The sequence below is a fragment of the Trichosurus vulpecula genome, chromosome 2 (genome assembly GCF_011100635.1).
Source record: "Trichosurus vulpecula isolate mTriVul1 chromosome 2, mTriVul1.pri, whole genome shotgun sequence".
Lineage (NCBI taxonomy): Eukaryota > Metazoa > Chordata > Mammalia > Diprotodontia > Phalangeridae > Trichosurus > Trichosurus vulpecula.
In genome coordinates, this window is record NC_050574.1 from 193,816,130 (window position 1) to 193,837,900 (window position 21,771).

The 21,771-nt window shown below is 36.6% G+C and overlaps 1 protein-coding gene across 2 annotated transcripts in view; it reads left to right on the top strand.

Annotated features, from left to right (window-relative positions):
* The window catches only part of PDS5B (PDS5 cohesin associated factor B), a 166,220-nt gene that overhangs the window by 37,710 nt on the left and 106,739 nt on the right, over positions 1-21,771 (top strand). For both annotated transcript variants that reach the window (XM_036743468.1, XM_036743469.1), the window contains exons 10-13: positions 2,561-2,655; positions 9,485-9,630; positions 17,521-17,672; positions 19,283-19,396. In XM_036743468.1, coding sequence (XP_036599363.1) covers positions 2,561-2,655; positions 9,485-9,630; positions 17,521-17,672; positions 19,283-19,396 — 507 coding nt within the window. The remainder of the gene's footprint in view (positions 1-2,560; positions 2,656-9,484; positions 9,631-17,520; positions 17,673-19,282; positions 19,397-21,771) is intronic.

The following is a 21,771-nucleotide window of genomic DNA, read 5'->3' on the forward strand; positions in this document are numbered from 1 at the left end:
CCTTTATATTCAGCGTGACACAAATAATGATGATCAGTATCCATTGCCCCCTATGTCCCCCCTTTTTCTTTAATTTGACTTCTTTGGTAAACTTTACTGCCAGCTGGGAAGGTGACACAATTTAGGTTTTTTTCTCTTCACACTTAAAGGCTACCCAAGTATTTTGTGAATATTTAGTGTATCATTGGCAAAAGTTTATACAAAGGCTTTTTTGAGAGTAGAGGTAGCTGAATTTCAGAGCATCCATGAGAAATTGACATATGGATAAAAATGCATTGTTATTTGTTTAAAATTACATGAGGTTTAAAATTTAGAGCTTGAATATTAAAATATGTTTTACTGAAATATTTGTCAAACTGTTTAGGGTTCTTTGTTATAGCCATTTATTATTTATTTTGATTGTAGTGTGTGTGTATATTTTAGTGTTTGCAATATAGACTTTTGGATTAAGTGGTTCCTTCTGTCTTAAATTTGAGCCATTTATTTTCTCAGTGCTAAAATTTTAGCTTATGAATTTGGTTATTAAAAAAATAGTTTGCATTGTAAAATGTTTTGAATTTGGTTGAAGTAACTGCCCTCTGTGTGAACTTGAGGAAATCCCCAATGTCCAGGTATATATTAGTTTCCTTTCATGAAAGGATTGAACTCAGTGACTTACAAAGTCCCTGATTCAATTATAATCCTAAAATAAAATTAAGTGGTTTATGTAATGAAATTAAAATTTAAAACATCTTAATTAATGTTTTGAAACTAAATCATGCTTTATAATTACATTAGCTTTTAATGTTGATTCTCAGGGAATGTATTAATTTATACTTTAAATGGCTCTTAGAGAATAGTTTTATTAAATTGTATTTTAAATTTTGATAATTCTTTCTGTAAATCAGCTGTGTAGCTAGGCACAGATATTTTTTAGATATTTTGAGTATTTTGCTAAATTAACTTGTGATCTATGTGGCAGATATTTTTATTCTCATCTTGTAAATCTGGAAATCTAAGGTGTTGGGAGGAATTTAGCATCAAGCTTCATTTATTAAGCTTTATTTCTTAAAGCTTGAATGGGCCTATGGGCTGGAATCCAAATTTGAGGCTCCCCTTTATTGTATCCTGAATTCCATAAATCAAAGCATTTGACATAAATATCTATCATTAAATTTTGCATTTGCTTTCATCATTTTTTTTTATTTATAGCAATCAGCAGGTTAGCTTTGACTTTTATTTTCCCACCTGTATATATCGAATGTTTAGAGGCATTGTGTCATAGTACATAAAGAGCCTTGGAGTTAGGAAAAGCTAGTTTCATGTGATCTTTGTGAATATTGGCTACTCACTTAACTGCTCAGTTCCCCAAATGTTCTTTAAGAATATTAAAAATGAGTTGTGCTGATTTTCATCAGTAGAGAGAATTTCCATAATAGCAATTTCTTCTACTTATAAAATGACTTATTTGGATCCCCTTCCCCCATTCAAAGAAAAAACGTAGAGGGAATGTTAGGAAAAAGTTTCAGGAATTGTATCTCTCAAAATTAAGATTTTTGAAATTATCAATTACAAAATACTGGTTCAGATTTAGATAGGTTTTTTTTTTGATGTTTCCAAAATTTTATTCAGATTAGTAGGAGTTTTCTGACCTTGAGTAAAATTAGCCAGCCATGTGACCTGCTCACGTTACAGGAAGCCTAAGTCACATGTGGTGGAAGGAGCCATCGAGATAGTCAGAACTGAACAGGCTGACTTCGCTGCACTGTTTGTTCTGGGGTTTGAGAGGGTTTGGGATGGCGAGGCTCCAGGCTGTGAGATCTGGTTCTGTGGGGTCTGAATAAACGGTGTGCTTCTTCTAATATAAAATTGGATTATAGTGTCTATTTATGAAATAGAACTTGATGGTTGCACACTGCTTTAGTTAAGGAAACAAGCTCAGAGACTTAGGACACTTGATCAAGATCACTAGTGCCTAGTGAAGCTGGCAGAAATGGAACTGAAAACCAATTCTTAAATTTGTTTTCTCTCCACTGCACTATGCTGCTATATTCCCACCCCACCCCCCTTTTTCCTTAAGGAAAGCCAACTTTATACAGATTTTTTTTTACTTAGAGATTTCTAACATTTTGTTGCAAAATAAAATCAAGTACAATTTTCCTGTTGTTTTCTTGTTAACAGCCATGTATTTTTTTTAGCACATTCTTAATGAAATTGGCATTATAGTTTTATATTTAAATCAACTTAATCATGGTACATTAGTGCTCCACACCTCATTCCTTTCAAAAAAATCACCTTTCCCTAAATGAGTAATTCTTCTATAAAAGTTTGCCCTGCCTTTGTTAACAAGAATATTTCTCCACAGCATTCAAATACACACAAAATCAACAGACTTAAAGTTTTTAGGGTTTTGTGGTATAAGAAATAGAAACTTAAATGGTTCTAGTCCAGTTATCTTATGAAAATTATCTTTTCTTAAATGAAATAAATGCCTATCTTTAGAGTAAGAATTGAGTTCACATTAATTTCACTATTTATCTCATTTTAAATATATCGTTTTTTCTTTTTAAATTTTAAATAGGTTTAATGATATTCATGTACCTATACGGCTTGAATGTGTGAAATTTGCTAGCCATTGCCTTATGAACCATCCTGATTTGGCAAAGGATTTGACAGGTACTAAGGAATTTTTTATAAGAAATTTTTTTAAAAAAATGATTAATTGTTCATTTTACATGTTATATTGGGGACTTTCAACAGGTGAAATTGCATGTTCTCCTGTATTGATAGCCCCATTTGTTAATCATTGGTGAAGCTGGCCTTCTTTGTTGCTGTTGAATTGTTTTCAGTTGTGTCTGACTTGGTATGACTCCATTTGAATTTTCTTAGCAAAGATATTGGAGTAGCTTGCTATTTCCTTCTCCAATTCATTTTACAGATGAGGAAACTGATGCAAAATGGTTAAGTGACTTGCTCAGGGTCATACAACTAGTAAGTTGTTGGAAGCCAGATTTGAACTTTGAAAAATGAATCTTCCTGACTCCAGACCTGGTAGTCAGTCTACTGCACCACCTAGTTGTCCCTCTTAGCATGCCAAAATCTGTAACTACAATACGATGTTGAAGACGTCTGGTGAAACTAGGAATCTTTGGAGAGAATATATCTCCTCAGCTTAGGGCAAATCTAAAAATTTCTAGGAGATTTAGGATTTCTGGGGTCTCAAGTAGATTTAACACTGAATTGTTGATTATTCCAATAGGATTTCACTCTTTAAAATGACCAAGTTTTTAAGTAACTGTGTTTTAAAAGGTAAATAATTGTAGATCCTAACATCTTTATGGGAATACAGAAATTCAGAACTTGGTATATGTGCTTTGCATTCAGGTAGTAAAAGAAGTTTATAGCTTAACTAAATGTTATTTATCATTGTGATTTTTGAGATAATCTTGCTTAATTACAGTCATCAAACTTAATGGACAGTCTGTTTGGAAATTTAGGGAATTACAAATTAAAGGTCATATCATTCCCCAAAAATAGCTGAAGCTAAAATGTTTAAAGTAACTTTGCATATAGTTTAATAGTATTAGAATGTTTTTATTATGGGACTTAATATTGCTTCTCTTACATTTCTGTTTTTGTCTTTTTTTCCCCTAAGTACCTGCTTATTCTTTGTGGTGCCCACTTAACTAATGTCAATGTTTGATCAATGCCTTTATATTTGACTTTAGAACATTTTAAACTGACTTTCATAGGGATATTCAGATTTTCATTGCTATTTAATAGCTATATGAATTTGAGCACATCACTTTTTAAACAGAATTGAATTTTAAAACATTTAATGCCTAATATATGCAAAGCAATTTGCTAGTCACTGAAGATGGAGAGAAAGAAAGGACAATGTTCCTTTCCTCAAAGAATTTATGTTTTAGTTGGAGCAAGTAGATATAACTTGTATACAGATAAGTAAATATATGGTAATATGAGGAGACATCAGAACAGGAAAACTCTCCAGGGAAGGTAACTTGGGGAAGTTGCTCTTAATCTACTTTGGTTCCATATGTAAAACATTCTGTAAACTTTAAAGTACCATGTATATATTAGCTATTATCAATAATCTGTGAAGTTAACAGTCTATGAATGCTTCCATGGTGACTACCTTTGTTCCTGGTGCATATGGAATGAACCCACTTTTTGCCCAAGGGATGTCATTCTAGGCCTCTTTGGAGATTTTGTTGGTGTTAGGGAGAGCTTCCTTTGATGATCTTTATTATATTCTTGAGCAGGTTCAAGTCTATGGACCTTTATAAGTTAACCTTTTAGGGTTTCAGTATCTTCCTCTATATGATGAAGGGATTAGACTAGAAGATGACCTCTTAAGATTGCTTCCAGCTCTAAATTCTGTAGTCCTACGAAATTTTATAATTGTATTTAAGATTATAAAATTATGTGAAGACCTGACTCAGGAAGAGCTGACAGATTTTCCACTTACCTTTTTGTTTTCCTGCACAGCTTCTCAGTTCAATTCAAGATCCTAGTGACTGTTATCTCTCAACCCCTAGGTCATTCTCCTTCCTAATTTCTCACTCTGCTCACTTCTCAAGCCTTTTCTTTCTACTCCACATCAGCTACACACAGAGATGATTATGTCTTTGGCCTGGCCCTCACCCACAGCTAATCTGCTTTCATGTTCATGAACATTGAAATCCTTTGTTCTGATGATAATCTTTTATCATGTTTTTCTTTTCCAATGCCTTGATTTCTTACCCTTTTCAGTTTTCTCATACTTTACTCATCTTCACTCTATGCTCCAGCTCTTCTGACCCCATCTGCTTTTCCTAGCATCTTGCCCCTGTACCTTTGCCTTGGTTCTCTGTCCCTTTTGCCTGGAGGAATAGTCTCCCACTTCACCTCTGCTTTATAGACTTCTTGTATTCCTTCCAGTTTGCCAAATTCTGCCTTCTGCAGGAGACCTTTCTCCATCTTCCCTTCCTGACCCCATCCAACAGTCTCCTTTTAAGATTACCTTTTATCTGATCTCTATATGTCTCTCTCTATGTCATAGTTATTTATATGTTGTCTCCCCATTAGAATGTAAACTCCTTGAGGGTGAGAATAATGTTTTTACTTTGTATTCCCACAGTGCCTAATACATAGTAAGCACTCATCTTTCTGAGTTCAAATCCAGCCTCAGACACTTACTAGCAGTGTGACCCTGGGCAAGTCACTTAACCCTGTTTGCCTCAGTTCCTCATCTGTAAAATGAGATGAAGAAGGTAATGGCAAACCACTCCATTATCTTTGCAAAGAAAACCCTAAATGGGTCATGAAGAATCAGATGCAATTGAAAAAAAAAAAACCTGAAACAATAACAAACAACAACAAATTGGATTTGGCTGGTCCAGGAGATAGAATTCTGGGCCCGGAGTTCAAATCTAGCCTCAGACGCTTACTAGCTGTGTGACCTTGAGCAAGTCACTTAACTTCTGTCTGCCTCAGTTTGTTCATCTGTAAAATGGAAATACTAATTACATTTACTTCTAGGGTGGTTACAGTGAGATAGTATTTGTAAGGCACTTTGCGAACTTTAAAGTGCTATATAAATACTAGCTGCTATTATTATGTTCAAAATAGAATTTACTCTCTTCCATTTTCTTGAACCCCTCCCATTATTTCTAGTCATCTAGATTTGCAGCCTTAGTTAGCATCAACCTTGTCTCTTCTGTCTTTTTCCCTCATATATTAAATTAACTGCTAAATTTAACCATTTGAACTTTCATGATATCTCTTTGAGCTGTCCCCTTTTCTCCACACATGGCTCTCACCTTAGTTTAGATCTGCACTATCTCTTGCCTGAAGCATCGCAACAGCCTCCTCCACTTCTACAATCTATACACTTATACACTTGTGCAATCTGTCCTCTACACTGTTACCAACATAGTCTTTTTTTTTTAATACTGCCCCCCCCCCCCAACACAGTATTTGTAAAGGACAGGTTGACCATGTTATTCTTCAACTCCTCAAGAAACTTTAGCAGCCCAAACTAGTCTGTTTCCTGAATTCAACATTCCATTTTCTGCCTCCTTGTTTTTATATCAGCCTGCTTCTCTTGGAATATATTCCCGCTTCATTTTTGCCTCTTAGAATTCCTAGTTTCCATTAAGTCTCAAGTGATATGCCACCTCCTTTGGGAAGCCTTTCTTTATCTCCCTAGTTTTTTGATATTTTCTCCTCCTCACACTGTGGGTATGCATGTGCATGTTGTATGTATGTATGTATGTGTATATGTATATAGATAGATATAGGTATGTTGTGTGCTGAGTGTGTATGTGATTGAATGTTTGTGTTTGTATATGTTGTTCTCCCCTTAAGGGCATAGATTGTTTTTTATGTTTTCTTTATGCCCTGTACCTTCCACTTAGACCCACTTAGAGAAGGAGATGGACATAGACGTGGATGCTAATAATGGGTCGTTATGTGTGCAAAAAGACTCTTGTGTAAAGTTCATGTCCATTTCTCAGAAAAGTCAAAATCAGTATCTGTTCTTCAACTGCCTTATCTTGCGCGCGCGCGCACACACACACACACTCCCTGAGAACCCCCCAAAAATGTTTTTACCCTTTCACCAAAACCCCACTCCAGTGTCCCATCTTTATACAGGTAGCCTTTATGTAAGGCAATGCCATGGGAACATAATCTTTAGTAGATCCTACCAAGCTGGAAAGGTATTGAGTATAGGTTTAGTGGTAGACTGGGTTTTTGTTGGTAGTTCAGAGATGCTCATGAACATTTAGCTGTAGGTTGATCAATTTTTCAACCATGGCAACTCTGAAAGATTGTCTGCTAATGCAGAAGATCATCATCAATCGAGGGAGATCTTGGTAAAATTTCAGATTTCAGTCAACAAAAAGTGTTTACTATGGATAAGCTGCCTATTGGTAATTATTTAGTGAATAATTTTTATTTTGTTGATAGATCCTAACATTCTGCCATCTGACAGATATTTTAATAATGCTATAATTATTTTGATCTCATTACTTCAAAATTCAGTGTTAGAGTCAGTTTATGTACTTGGAGGCTTAAGAGGTAAGGGGGGGAGTCTTAGACATTATTTAATACAGCCCTTTAATTTTAGAGATGAGGATACTGAGGCAGATGAGTCATTGACAACAAATCTCCCCATCCCCCTTTCTCCCCAGTATTCAACATTGCTGTCTCTCATAAATACTGTCTCCTTGCTATTGGTCTTCCACATAGAAGCATACGTTCATTTTCATAGTTGGCTGAATGAGAGCAGTAAGTCTTAGAATTCCAGTGACTTGAATAATGTAAAAAAAATTTTAGAATCTTCAGCCAGGTTGTCTTTTGACCATTTTTGTTTTAGTTTAAGATACTACAAATTTGAAAGCCCAAGGATTTTCCTCCTTTAATACATTTACTACTCTTTTAAAAGTCTCTTTCTATAGTCTATGCTATGTTCGTCATTTCTTATGTTTTCCATTAGAAATAATAAACTCCTTTCTGTATAATTTTTTAGTAGCTTATACTTTCTAATATTTCTGATTTTTAATTTTTTTCTTTATCCTTTAAAATTTGGGGTTTCTACCTTTTTTTATAATCTCTAATTCTTTCTTGGGACTGTCAGTATTTAATAATTGTTAAGTCTTCCTGGATAGTTCTCTAGTCCTTTTACTTACAATTTATCATTTTTTTCTATTTTCTCTCTTGAATTAAATGTATCTATTTTCCATCTTCTCTTAGGTAAATTAAGATCTAAAACCTAGAGCAAAAAACTCAGTAGTTGCCCCTTCCCTGATATAGATTTCATCTTTTCATGAGTTCCAATTCTTTTTTTTAACCTTGGTTTCATTCTTTGGTGCTTTTTGTATTAAATTCCTATTAATCTAATTTGTATTCTTCAGACTTTTCTGGAAGCTTCTTAAGTCCAATGGTTCCTAAAGTCTTTTCATTAATTCTTACTGGAATAACTTTTCCTATTCTGTTTATTTCTTGTTCTAGTGATTTATATGAACTAATCATATTTTCCCCCCTTGAATTATCAACTAGCTGCTTTTCTCTTCCATAATCAAATTTACACATGGAATGTTTTTTCATGCATTTTTCATTCACATTATGATTAGCCTCTAAGTACAGATTTTAATTTATATCAAAGCTCAAAACTAGTCAATGTTGAATTAAGCTAGAAAGATCAAGATGGTGATAATATAGGACTATTCTATGGGTCATATAGTGCTGTGAGAATGGGTAAGATGGGCTTGATTTACATTTTGGCAGTGAACAAAGCTGTCTTTTTGACAGTTGGTCTTGGCATTGCAAAGCAGGGCCTTTTAGCCCTGGGGACTGTTACCAAAAAGCAGAAGGAAAAAAAGACAGAATGAGTGAAGTTCAGAAGAAGTGATAAAGTCCAGTCTGATAAGCCGGAGGCCAGTTGCAAGGAGTTGTTGAGTTGAATGGGTTGTGAAATTGTGGAAGCACATGATCTAGCCTTCTTTTTAAAGAAGTGTGGCTGTAAAGAGGATTAGAATTTAGCTTAATGGTGTTGAAGGACCAAGACAAAGGTTTTTTTAAGATTGAGGAGAATAAATCATTTTTATAAGGTAAATGGGAAAGAGTTACTGGCAAGGGAGAGACTAATGAGAGGGAGTGATGACTAGAGGAAAGTCAAGAGGACAAGGCTTGGATTTAAAGATTCAAGAAGAGGGATTAGTCCTAGAAAAATCTTCTGTTGTGCCTAGAGAAAACAGAAGAGGAAGTGAGTCATACAGTGAACTTTTGAGGCCTGGAAGAAAGGACTTGAGGGAGCCACTGTTGAATGGGTTCAGTATTTTTGTTGAAGTAGAAGGCTGTCATAGGCAGCAACTGTGAGTATCTAGTCTTTTCAAATGCTTAGAGTATCATTGCTGAATTTTTTCATCTGCTAATTTAAATTACTTGCTTCCATCCACTGTTAAATTCACCTCCTCTTTGACTTTAAGCCCTTCAGTCATCTCAATTCACATTTGCTAAATCAGTTGCATTTCTCCCTATCTCTTTATTTTTCAAGTGAAATTCTTTTGTTCTGCCATCTCTCCTAAATTAACTATATTTTCTCCTAAATATCAATCCTTTCACAAAACTTTGTGTAATTTAAGGGATTATAAAGTAAACATTCTGATCTTTCTCCAAAAGAACAAATTTACTTTAACATTATAATACATTCTAACCCTCCTCCTACAAAAAAAAATATTCTGTAAAAGAAATTTGCTCTCTCTCCCTTTTATAAGCAATAGCAGAGGTCAAGAAATAATGGTAGAAAAAAAATCTACTACCTAAGCTGCATTAACTAATTATAAATAAACAATTCAATCAGATTCTGGTGACATAGTTTTTGTTAAACTTTACTAATTCCTTTTTTTTCTTTTTGAGGCATGTTTTTATTACTTATATGATGTCTTTAATTAGTTTAAGCTATAAAAATATTAATCCTCATAAAAATTTTTTCTTTCAGAATATCTTAAAGTGAGGTCACATGATCCTGAAGAAGCCATTAGACATGATGTTATTGTATCTATAGTTACAGCAGCTAAAAAAGATATTCTACTTGTTAATGATCACTTACTTAATTTTGTGCGAGAGCGAACATTAGACAAACGGGTAAGTAGGCATGAGTGATAATTTGTAGTTTGAGCTGCTAAATTTTTCAGATTTAAATATGTTTCAACATTTTTTTCCCCGCCTTGATAAACTTAAGTAACACATTTGCTGGAGAAATAGGGATAGGAACTGCACTTGTTATTTTACTGGCGTGGAGAGTTCCTTCGTTGAAGAAACTCCGCAGACCTAAAGAGCATGTACATCTTGGGTAACTCATAGTTTTGGTAGTTACTTAGAGCATGGAAATAGGAAGTGATTTGCCAAGGATCACATAGACAGTACCGGTTATGTCAGAGAGAAGACTTGAACCCAGGCCTTCATCACTTTAAGTCAGATTCTCTTCCTTCTACATAATATTGCCTCTCTGCTGACTTTTTAATGGCATTTTTAAAAATTTTTTTATTTTTATTTTTTTTTAATTTAAATTTATTTATTTGACATATTTAGTTTTCAGCATTGATTTTCACAATAGTTTGAATTACAAATTTTCTCCCCATTTCTACCCTCCCCCCCACTCCAAGATGGCGTATATTCTGGTTGCCCTGTTCCCCAGTCAGCCCTCCCCTCTATCACCCCCTTCCCCTCTCATCTCCTTTTCCCTTCCTTTCTTGTAGGGCAAGATAAATTTCTACGCCCCATTGCCTGTGTATCTTATTTTTTAATTGCATGCAAAAACTTTTTTTTGTTTGTTTTTGAACATCTGGTTTTAAAACTTTGAGTTCCAAATTCTCTCCCCTCTTCCCTTCCCACCCACCCTCCCTAAGAAGTTGAGCAATTCAACCTAGGCCACATGTGTATCATTATGTATAACCCTTCCATAATACTCATGTTGTGAAAGACTAACTACATTTTGCTCCTTCCCAACCCATCCCGCTTTATTGAATTTTCTCCCTTGACCCTGTCCCCTTTCCAAAGTGTTTGTTTTTGATTACCTTCACCCCCATCTGCCCTCCCCTCCATCATCCCCCCCTTTTATTTTATTTTTTTTTTCTTCCTCTTCTTTCCTGTGGGGTAAGATACACAACTGAGTATGTATGGTACTCCCTCCTCAGGCCAAATCTGATGAGCGCAAGGTTCACTCATTCCCCCCTCACCTGCCCTCTCCCCTCCTCCCACAGAACTGCTTCCTCTTGCCACCTTTATGTGAGATAATCCACCCCATTCTATCTCTCCCTATCTCCCTCTCTCAGTATGATGCTCTCTCATCCCTTAATTTCATTTTATTTCTTTTAGATATCTTCCCTTCATCTTCAACTCACCCTGTGTCACACATATATATACACATAGATATATACATACATACACATTCACATATATATATATATATATATATATATGCATATTCCCTTCAGCTACCCTAATACTGATGTCTCATGAATCATCCATGTCCTCTTTCCATGTAGGAATGTAAACAAAACAGTTCAACTTTAGTAAGTCCCTTGCAATTTCTGTTTCTTGATTACCTTTTCATGCTTCTCTTGATTCTTATGTTTGAAAGTCAAATTTTCTATTCAGTTCTGGTCTTTTCACTGAGAAAGCTTGAAAGTCCTCTATTTTATTGAAAATCCATATTTTGCCTTGGAGCATGATACTCAGTTTTGCTGGGTAGGTGATTTGAGGTTTTAATCCTAGCTCCATTGACCTCTGGAATATCGCATTCCAAGCCCTTCGATCTCTTAATGTAGAAGCTGCCAGATCCTGGGTTATTCTGATTGGGTTTCCACAATATTCAAATTGTTTCTTTCTGGCTGCTTGCAGTATTTTCTCCTTGATCTGGGAGCTCTGGAATTTGGCGACAATATTCCTAGGAGATTTCTTTTTTGGATCTATTTGAGGAGGCGATCGATGGATTCTTTCAATTTCTATTTTGCCCCATGGCTCTAGAATATCAGGGCAGTTCTCCTTCATAATTTCTTGAAAGATGATATCTAGGCTCTTTTTTTGATCATGGCTTTCAGGTAGTCCAATAATTTTTAAATTATCTCTCCTGAATCTATTTTCCAGGTCAGTGGTTTTTCCAAGGAGATATTTCACATTGTCTTCCATTTTTTCATTCCTTTGGTTCTGTTTTATAATATCCTGGTTTCTCATAAAGTCACTAGCTTCCACTTGCTCCAATCTAATTTTTAAAGTAGTATTTTCTTCAGTGGTCTTTTGGACCTCTTTTTCCATTTGGCTAATTCTGCCTTTCAAGGCATTCTTCTCCTCATTGGCTTTTTGGAGCTCTTTTGCCATTTGAGTTAATCTGTTTTTTAAGGTGTTGTTTTCTTCAGTGTATTTTTCAGTATTTTTTTTGGGTCTCCTTTAGCAAGTCATTGACTTGTTTTTCATGGTTTTCTCGCATCCTTCTCATTTCTCTTCCCAATTTTTCCTCTACTTCTCTAACTTGCTTTTCCAAATCCTTTTTGAGCGCTTCCATGGCCTGTGACCAGTTCATGTTTTTCTTGGAGGTTTCTGTTGTAGGCTCTTTGACTTTATTAATTTCTTCTGTCTGTATGTTTTGGTCTTCTTTGTCAGCAAAGAAAGAATGCAGAGTCTGAGACTGAATCTCGGTGCGTTTTCGCTGCCTGGCCATAATCCCAGCCAACTAACTTGACCTTTGAGTTTTTCAGTGGGGTATGACTGCTTGTAGACTACAGAGTTCTATGTTCCACGTTTGGGGGGGAGGTGCCAGCTCTGCCGCACCAGCACTGCTCCTTCCCCAAGGACCCCCAACCCGAACTGGGCTCAGATCTTTGGCAGGCTGTGCACCCCTGCTCTGATCCGCCACTTAATTCCTCCCACCAGGTGGGCCTGGAGCCAGAAGCAGCAGCAGCCGTAGCTGTCCCACCTCCGCTGCCCCCGGGGCTGGAAGCCCAACGGCGAACTCCTTCCACTCCCGCAGCTTTTCCCACTAACCTTCTCAGCAGTCTTTGGTGTTTGTGGGTTGAGAAGTCTCGTAACTGCCGCAGCTCACTAAATCAGGGCGCTAGGGCCCCCTTCGCCCAGCTTCTTGTCTGGATGGTCCAAGTCGCTCAGGCTGGGCTCTGCTCCACTCCGTTCCCAGCTCCCAGCTCCCAGCTCCGAGCTCCGTGTGGGATAGACCTCACTCAGAGACCATCCAGGCTGTCCTGGGCTGGAGCCCTGCTTCCCTCTGCTGTTCTGTGGGTTCTGCCGTTCTAGAATTGGTTCAGAGCCATTTTTTATAGGTTTTTGGAGGGGCTCGGCAGGGAGCTCAGGCTGGTCCCTGCTTTCCAGCTGCCATCTTGGCTCCGCCCCTTTAATGGCATTTTTAATGCCCAAAACAATTATTTAGTATTTATAGTAGTGGTAAATTCAAGAACTTAAACCATTCTCTCTCATTGCCATGTTTTTACTCTGTGTGGTAACTATAGTTTTTATGATTTTAAATGTTAATGTTTAGAGGTCCTTTGGGACTCACCCTTTATTCCATTTCTTCATCATCCTTTTTCTGTCTCCTGTCAAGATGCAACTCAATCAGTGTATATTTTAATGAGGTATGGTTTGTGATATTGTTGCCATGCAATCGTATGCAACCAAAAAACCCAAGCAAATTCTAGCTCACTTTTTTTAGCCTGGAACCTTTGTCCTTGGAATAGCATATGTGTTTTAATCCAGCAGTTAGCTCATTGCCTACCATATAATAAGCACTTAATAAATGCATGTTGACTTACTGGCTCTGTAACGTTGGCAGGTGGTTTCTTCCAAGTGAACCTTCCACCCTGAGTAACATGGATTATGAGTCTGTTATTATTTTAAATTTCTTTGGTGAATCATTGGGTTTAGTGATGTACTCAATGTAGGCAAGAAAAATTAGGGAACAACAGGTAGAAATATCTATCGAATTTAGTCAGCATCTTTGGCTGTGTATGTAAGTAATTTGAAGCATTCAGTACATAGTCTTCTTTCCAATTGTGCCAACACCAAAGTATGGACGTTTCCTGGCTGTTGTTTTTTAGTATCAGACAGGGATAGCAGCATTAATTAAATGAAGTCCAAAGAAAATCAATATTTCCATCACACATTTTATCCAGATCAATCAATAAACAGTTATTAAGTGCCTACAGTGTTCCAGGCACTGTGCTGAGTGCTGGGGATTCAGAAAGCAGCAAAGCACAGTTCTTGGCATCAAGGAGTTTACAGTCTAATGGGGGAGACAATATGTAAAATAAAAATGCAAGGCAAGCTTTGTATAGAACAGATAGAAAAAAATGGACAGATGAAAGTACTAGAATTAAGAGGGTTGGAGAAGGCCTCTTGTAAAAGGTGGGATTTTTGTTGGGACTTAAAGGAAGCCAGGGAGGTCAGTAGTTGGAGTTAAAGAGGGAGAGTGTTCCAGGCCTGAGAGATAGCCAGAGTAAATACTTGGAGCAAGGGAATATGGAGTGTCTTGTTCATGGAACAGCCAGGAGGCCAGTGCCACTGGATCAAAAAGTATCAGTCAGAAAGTAAGGTGCAAGAAGACTGGAAAGGTAAGGGAGGTCTGAGTTGTTAACAGCTTTGAATGCCAAAGGGAGCATTTTGTATTTTATCCTGGAGGCAATTGGCAGCCACTGGAATTTGTCGATTTGGAATAGGTGTGGGGAGTGCGTGTGACTTGTGACCGAACCTGCCTTTCAGGACAATCACTTTAGTGGCTGAATGGAGAATGGATTGGAGTGGGGAGAGATTTGAGTCAGGCAGACCCACTATTGCAGTAGTCCAGGTGTTAGGTGATTAGGGCCTACACCAGAGTGGTGACAGTGTCAGAGGAGTGAAGGGGGCATATTCAAGAGATGTTGCAAAGTCTTAGCAATAGATTGGATGTGAAGGGCGATGGATAATGATGAATCCAGGACGACTCCTAGATTTCAAGGTTGAGGGATTGGGAGGATAGTGTTGCCCTTGATAATAGAGAATGTGGAAGGTAAGGAGGGTTTAGGGGGAAAGAAAAGTTCTATTTTGGACATATTAAGATGTCTGAAAGGGAGTTGGAGTGGTGATATTGGAAGTCAGCAGAAAGATTAGGGCAGGAAAGGCAGATTTGAGAATTGTCACCATAGAGATGATTAAATCTATATGAGCTGATGAGATCGCCAAGTGAAGAAGAATAGAGGGAGGAGAGAAGGGCCCAGGGTAGAATGCTGAGGGACACCTACAGTTATTTAGCCTGATCTGGATGAGGATCCAGCAAAGGAGATGGAGGAGTGGTCATATAGGTAGGAGGAGAACCAGGAGAGATTGGTGTCCTGAAAATCTAAGAGAAGACAGTTTCAAGGAGAAGAGACCAATCTGCAACATCAAAAAAGCCATTGAATTTGTTAAGTAAGAGATACCAGTGATTTTAGAGCAATTTCAGTGTAATGATAAGATCAAACAGGCCAAAATGCAGGCAGCAGGAGAGAGGAAAAACAATAAGGAGGAGAAAAGCAAGATAGTTGTACAGTGTACAAAATGGAGTCTTTTTAGAAAATTAGAGGTTAGTCTCCTTCAAGGTCATCTGCCAGCCCTGTATTCCTATTTCATCTTTATAGTTTTACAGATGAGGAGAGGATGCCCACCTTTTTCATTACTAGCAAGAACAACTTGTGACCAACTGCCATCAATAGTCAGATTCAAAAGCTCTGGGATTAGTAGCACCTCCCGTACCACCAATCCTGCTTCTAGACCAGCTCTTCATCCAGAGTAGCAACTTCTGTGAAGAAGGAGCAGCCATCCCTGTGAACTGTAACTCGGAGGACAGACAAGCTAGCCTAGCTGAAATGACAAGGCAGCCTCAAAGAGAAACAGGAGGCAACATGTTCTAGGCAAGTAAAGCCACCTACTTTGGCCGCCATCTTGTCTTAGGCCCTGGTGGAGATAGTCCAGGACCCTGAACCAAAGAACCTTGAGAATAAGAGTGCTTACAGCTCAGTGCTACCAGTCATCATCCTGGGAAGCAGTGCCTATAGAGGTGAAGTCTGGCAACTGCTCCTGCTATGCCATAGCTAATCAAAAGTGGTAAGAGAAAGTTCCTGCTACCAAAGTCCTTCCATATGGACTGTAATTAAGGAATTCTGTAGATCTTTTAGTTAGTCTTAAGTTTCTCTGTGAAAGACATTAATTTTCAAACAATATTTTTTCAGTTCTTGCTTTATGGATGCTTATGTGCAAAACACCATAATCTCATGAGAATCAAAGTCGGGTTTGCCAAAAAGGCAATGGAGAACTGCTTACTGGATGTAATAGATAGTAACATATTACCGGTGATAACTTGAGCACCAATGTGGTATAAAATATAATCCAGAAAATTGGTGATTCCATTTCATTTAAAATTTTAAAATATTAAGTGTTTAGTGTGTACAAGACACCACACTGAGGATACAAAGAAAAAAGGAAAAAGCCACTTGACGCCAAGGAGTTTATATTGTACTGAGGGATTTAATGTGCAGAAACAAGTGAAGAGGAAATAATAGCAAATAATTTTAAAAGGGTTTGAGTATTAATAACAGAAGGGAGAGAAAAGCAAAGATGTTAAGTAGAAGGAATCACTGAAGCTGTTACTTGAAAGAAGCTTGAGATCTTTTGGGACAGAAGTCAAGAAGTAGTGCATTTCAGAGCTGAGAGATCCCTTGTATGTAGGTATGGAGGTGGGAAATGAAATGTCACATATAAACAACCACTAGCCATCGAAGTTCATTGTAACAGTGCTTAAAGACTACTAGGAAGCTTGGTGGGAGCTGTACTGTGTAGCACACAATGGCAAGGTCAGATGTTTGCATTTTATTTTAGAGGCAGTAAGTTGCCACGTAAGATTTTTGAGTTAGGGTATCTCATGGTCAGATTTGTGTTTGAAAAATATCGATTTGATAGTTGTGTGAGGGACATTTTGGAGACAGAAGAGAATAGAAGTAGGCCAGTTTGGAAATGGTTGCAGTAGTGTAAGACTTGAAAAGAAGATGAACTAGTCATGATTTCAGCATTTAGCACAGTGCCTGGCACGTTGTAGGTGCTTCATAAATGTTTATTGATGGTGATGATGATAATGGTGGTGATTTATTTAGTGAAGTTAATGAACTCACTTCCCTAAGGTCCTTTGTAACCTGGGGCAAGTTACTTATCCTCTTTGGCCTGAATTTTCTCTTTGCCAAAATTGAGGGGATTGGACTACTTGATTTTTAAGGTTCCTTGCAGTACAGAAATCCTGTCATCTCCATTATGGTGCCTTCTCATGGAATTCATGTGATCTCTGGGTTCATAAAGATTATGACATTGAAATATTAATTGTGGATAGTTCATACCAATTTGGAAAGATTTCAACTATGGTTCCAAGGGTAGATGTTCTAAAGACCAGTCAAGGTAAGTTTAGAAATTTTCCTCATTAAGAGGTTAGACTATTTTCTGTCAATAGAATGCATTTAAGCTATCTCCCAGGGCTTGAGATACATTAGTGGGGAGTTATTTATACTGTTGAAATTATAGATGTTTTTGAAGTATTAAGGGATTAAACCTTTGTACTTAAGCTACTTTTAATTGTCAGGGAAATATAAAGTTATAGATTATGGCGTGTGAGCTTTGCAAAGCAATTCTCCTACATTCTGTCCCTTTACTTGCATTCTTAATTTTTGCATCTTTAAATCATGGTAGGTATTCAGAAATTTAAAAACTTCCCCCATTAGATATAGTAAAATTCAGATATAAATTCAGACTTTTCCTATGGTTGTGTTTTCTTATAGAAAGAGCATATTCGTAAGTATGTTTGGTTGTTTAGCAAGTTCATATGTAATATCTGTTCTTAGAGGATTTATATATCAGAAGGTACTTTTTTTAATAAAGTGAAGGGAAGATAGTTTTAAAATGAGCTTTTCTAAACTTATTTAATAAAATGACTTATTTTTAAAATAAGACTATATATATATATATTTTTTTAAGTGGCGAGTAAGGAAAGAAGCCATGATGGGACTTGCCCAAATTTACAAGAAATATTCGCTACAGTCAGAGGCTGGAAAGGAAGCTGCAAAACAAATTTCGTGGATCAAGGACAAATTGCTACATATTTATTATCAAAACAGTATTGATGACCGGTAGGTTTGAACCATTGGAGCATTATCAATTTTCTTTTCTGATTCATTATAGAGGTTCTTTCAAAATGACTATTGATCTTAATTTCATGTGAAAAAATCACTTATGTAATTGAGTATAAATTTATTTTTTAATTTTTATAGAGAGAAAATCAAAACCAATTAACTAAGTCCACAATCTATGAGATTTTAATTTTAAATTCCAAACTTTACTTTTCAAAACATGCCTTTGTTAAAAGTTAGCTGGAAAGTTGTTATATGGAATAGTGGATAGCAAAGGGTTGAGATTTTCTTCCTAGATTTGATAATATGCTTATATTCCAGATTTCTAATGTAGTTAACCTTAGGCTCAAAAGTCTGAAACTAAAAAATGTGTGGCGGAATAAAATAGGAAATCCACCTGGAAGGATTTAAACTGAGCTCTTTCAGAAGTATCTAGTTGTAATCTGAGGCTGGAAGTATTCATGTTCTATGTAGTAATCATGTTGTCAGCATTTCTGAAAGCCCACACTGGTCTTGCAAGTACTAGAGATCTGCCGATAAAAGAGTGAGAACCTTTCTGTCCTAATAGTATCAGATATTGTTCAGACTTAGGACTTGACTTTAAAGTGGTAGTCAATACTTCTCTCTTATATACTTATCCCCTGTGGTCAGAATCTTGGATTGTATGACCACTGGCAAGTATAGATATTGCTTCAATGATAAGGAAATAATTTGAAAAAGCAACTAAATCCTAAAAAATTTCTATAGGCTGTTTGTTTTGTCTCTTTGATTCTACAGTTGCAGCTTTCCCAACTCTCAGATTTGTATAGAACAAAGATCGTTGCTGATAGGCCTAACATTGCTATAATTTCAATAGTGCCCTCCATAATGATTTCTCTACAAACCACTTGAGGGCAGGGTATGGTTTTTCTCTTCATTTTAAAAAATAAAATTGTGCCTCATTTCTTAATGGAATAATTTCTGGAAGCAAAAGCTACTTAGTCTCTGTTTTCTTTTAAGTTTTTTTTTTTAAATAAGCATCTCAGATTTTTAGTTTTGATTGTTTTCCCTTTGTCACATGAAATTCAGAAGAGGAAAAGAATTCCTTGGTCTCTAAATATTTAGGAAGAATACATACCAGCCTGTTTGTTATGAATTTGTCTTCAAAATCAAGGTTGGGTTGTGTTAATGACAAACTTAATAATTTGAAACTAGTAATAATAGTCATAAAGAATCCTGTTAGCAGCTTGATTGCTTTTAATAGAAACAGTTGACCTTACTTCAACTTTGAAGTGAGAATCTTTCCTAATTATCAGTCTTCTGAGATACAGGAAAGTACTGCTTATGATTTGCTATATTTTGATTGTTTCTTTAACAAGCTTTGCAATTTTTCATATATTAAAAAAAAATTGAAGCTCTTAGGCGTAGATTTTACAAACTTCTCATGCCACTGCATAGTAATTTTCTCATAGTTTCTAGTATTTTTTAACCTATTGCCGAACTTCATCCATTATGCAAACAAATATGAAATAATCTCCATAATTTTTTATAACTTACTTCATGTATAGCTTCTACTTTTTAAAAATGCCATGTGCAAACTTACGTGACCATTGCTTTTTGTTCCATTACAGGTTGCTTGTTGAACGCATCTTTGCTCAGTACATGGTTCCTCACAATTTGGAAACAACAGAACGAATGAAATGCTTATATTACCTGTATGCTACGTTGGACTTAAATGCTGTGAAGTAGGTTTCGTATAACATTTATATTAGTCTTTATTTTTGCAGTGCAGTCACATTTGATAAAAGGAACATAAGGAACAAAAATGTTTTAGTTAGAAAATTTAAATTCAGTTAAACAAGGATTTATAGGCAACTAGGTGGCACTGTGGATAGTGGTCCAGGCTTGAAGCCTGGAACATCTGAATTGAAATTCAGTCTATGATGCTTAGCTTTGTGACCCTGGGCAAGTCACTTAATTTCTGTCTCCCTCAGTTTCCTCAAATGTAAAATGGGGGTAATAATAAAATCTGCTTCCCAGTGTTGTAGTGAGGATCAAATGAGATAGATCTTGTAAAGCAGCACTTCTTAAGCTGTGGGTAGTTACCCCATGGGGTCATGAAAAATTTGGCAACAATAAAAGGTTTCTGAATGCCCAATGACAAAAAATTAATTAAAAATCAAATGTGTAATGAATCTGAGGTGCTTCTGGTAGCATTTAATACCTAACTCAAAAAGGAGTCTTGAGTGGAAAAAGTTTAAGAAGCCATGTAAAGCACTTTGCAAACCCTAAAGTTTTGTAGAAATGTTGGCTATTTGTTGTTGCTGTTTTGGTGGTTGTTATGACAGTTGTTGCCCTCCAGAAGCGTAAGATCTACTATGGATAGGGACGATATGTACATAGATAAGTGAATGCAAAATTTATACAAAGTAATTTTGAGATAAGAGGAGGATGATATGCTAACAATTGGGAGAAGTAGGAAAGGCCTTGTATAGAAAGTGGCAAGCCTTGAAATGGAGATAGAGATTCCAAGACATGGAGATGAGGAGGGGAGAGTAGTCCACATATGTTGAATAGACTGTGTTTAGGGTACAGAATCAATCTGGAATTATAAATTGGAGGCCAAAGGTGATAATATACTTTAAAAGTCAAATAAGAGGAATTTATATTTTATGCCAGAGCCACTAGAGCTGTTTGACCAGTAGATGGATAAGTTCAGACTTGTGTGGAGGATGAATTATAGTGGAGAAACACTAGAGATTCCAATTCAAGGGCCTGTTGTCTGGATGGGCTGAGGAAGAAGCCTGGCGACCAGCACTTAGCACAGTACCTAGTGCTTAGTAGGTGCATAATGAATGCTTTCTGATTTCGTTAGAACTAGGGTGTGAGTAAAAAATAGGGGTAGGTATGAGAGAGGTTTTGGAAATAGAGTAAATAAGACTTAGCAATTTATTAGGTATTGGGGTAGGGAGGAGGGAAGTGTTGGGTGAGAGGAAAGGGAATTGTTGAAGATAATTGCAAAGTTGCAAGCCTCCATAGTAAAAAGGATGATGATGCCCTTCATAGAAATAAGGAAGTTATTAGGACGGATGGATTTAGTAATAAATATAATGAGTTCAGTTTTGGACTTGGTCAGTTTGAGTGGTGGAACTATCTAGTAGGTAGATATTTGGTGATGTAGAACTAGAGCTAAGGAGAAAGAGTAGGGCACTATATGTTTATAGATAGATAGGAAGTCTCTTGGTGATAATTAAACTTTTAGGAGCTAATCAAATCACAAGGAGAAAGAAGAGAAAAAGGCCTAAGAATGTGCCCTGGGTGCACACTCTTGCGTAGGTGGTCTGACATCAGTGTTGACCTAGCAGAAGAGACTGAGGAGTGGTCACACTAGTTGGAGGAAAACCAAGAGGGGGCAGTGTAATGTAAACTCAGGGAAGTGAAAGTATCTAGGTGAGAGAGAGGAAGGTCGACAGTGTTAAATGTTGCAGGGAGGTTAAGTAATTGTTTGGATGTTGCTTCTCCAGTTAGACTGTGATCTCGAAAGCAATGAGCATTATTTGTCTTTCTTTGTATCTTTAGGGCTTGGCACAGTGCCTATCACATAGTAGGTGTTTATTGAATGATTGTTGGCCTGATTTGAAGCATAATTCCTGAGAAAATAGTATTAGGTATATTATTTCAGAAATCATTATAGAGTGGTGGGGAACCATATTGGTATAGGTTATGATGTAGATGAGAGGTGAGGAAGTAGAGGCAATAAATAGAGATGTATGTATGAGTATAAGTGATTTTTCTAGATTGTGAAAGGGATATCTATAGGATGATAGCTTATGGGATGGGAGGGTCTAGTGAAGGTTTTTTTTTTTTTTGGGAAGGGAGAAATCTGGGTGTGTTTGTAGGCTTCATTAAAAAAAACCTAGTGAATAAAGAAAGATTGAAATGTAGAAAGGGAGAAGAGATTATTAAAAATTCTTAGAAGAGATCAAGACTACTTGATCAGGGCTTGTTGTCCTTGCCAAGAAGAAAAGCCATCTCTTTACTGAGACCACAAAGGGAAAGAAGATGGAGATTATTAATGTGGAGGAAATTTCACATATAGAATTGGGGGAAAGGGGGCAGC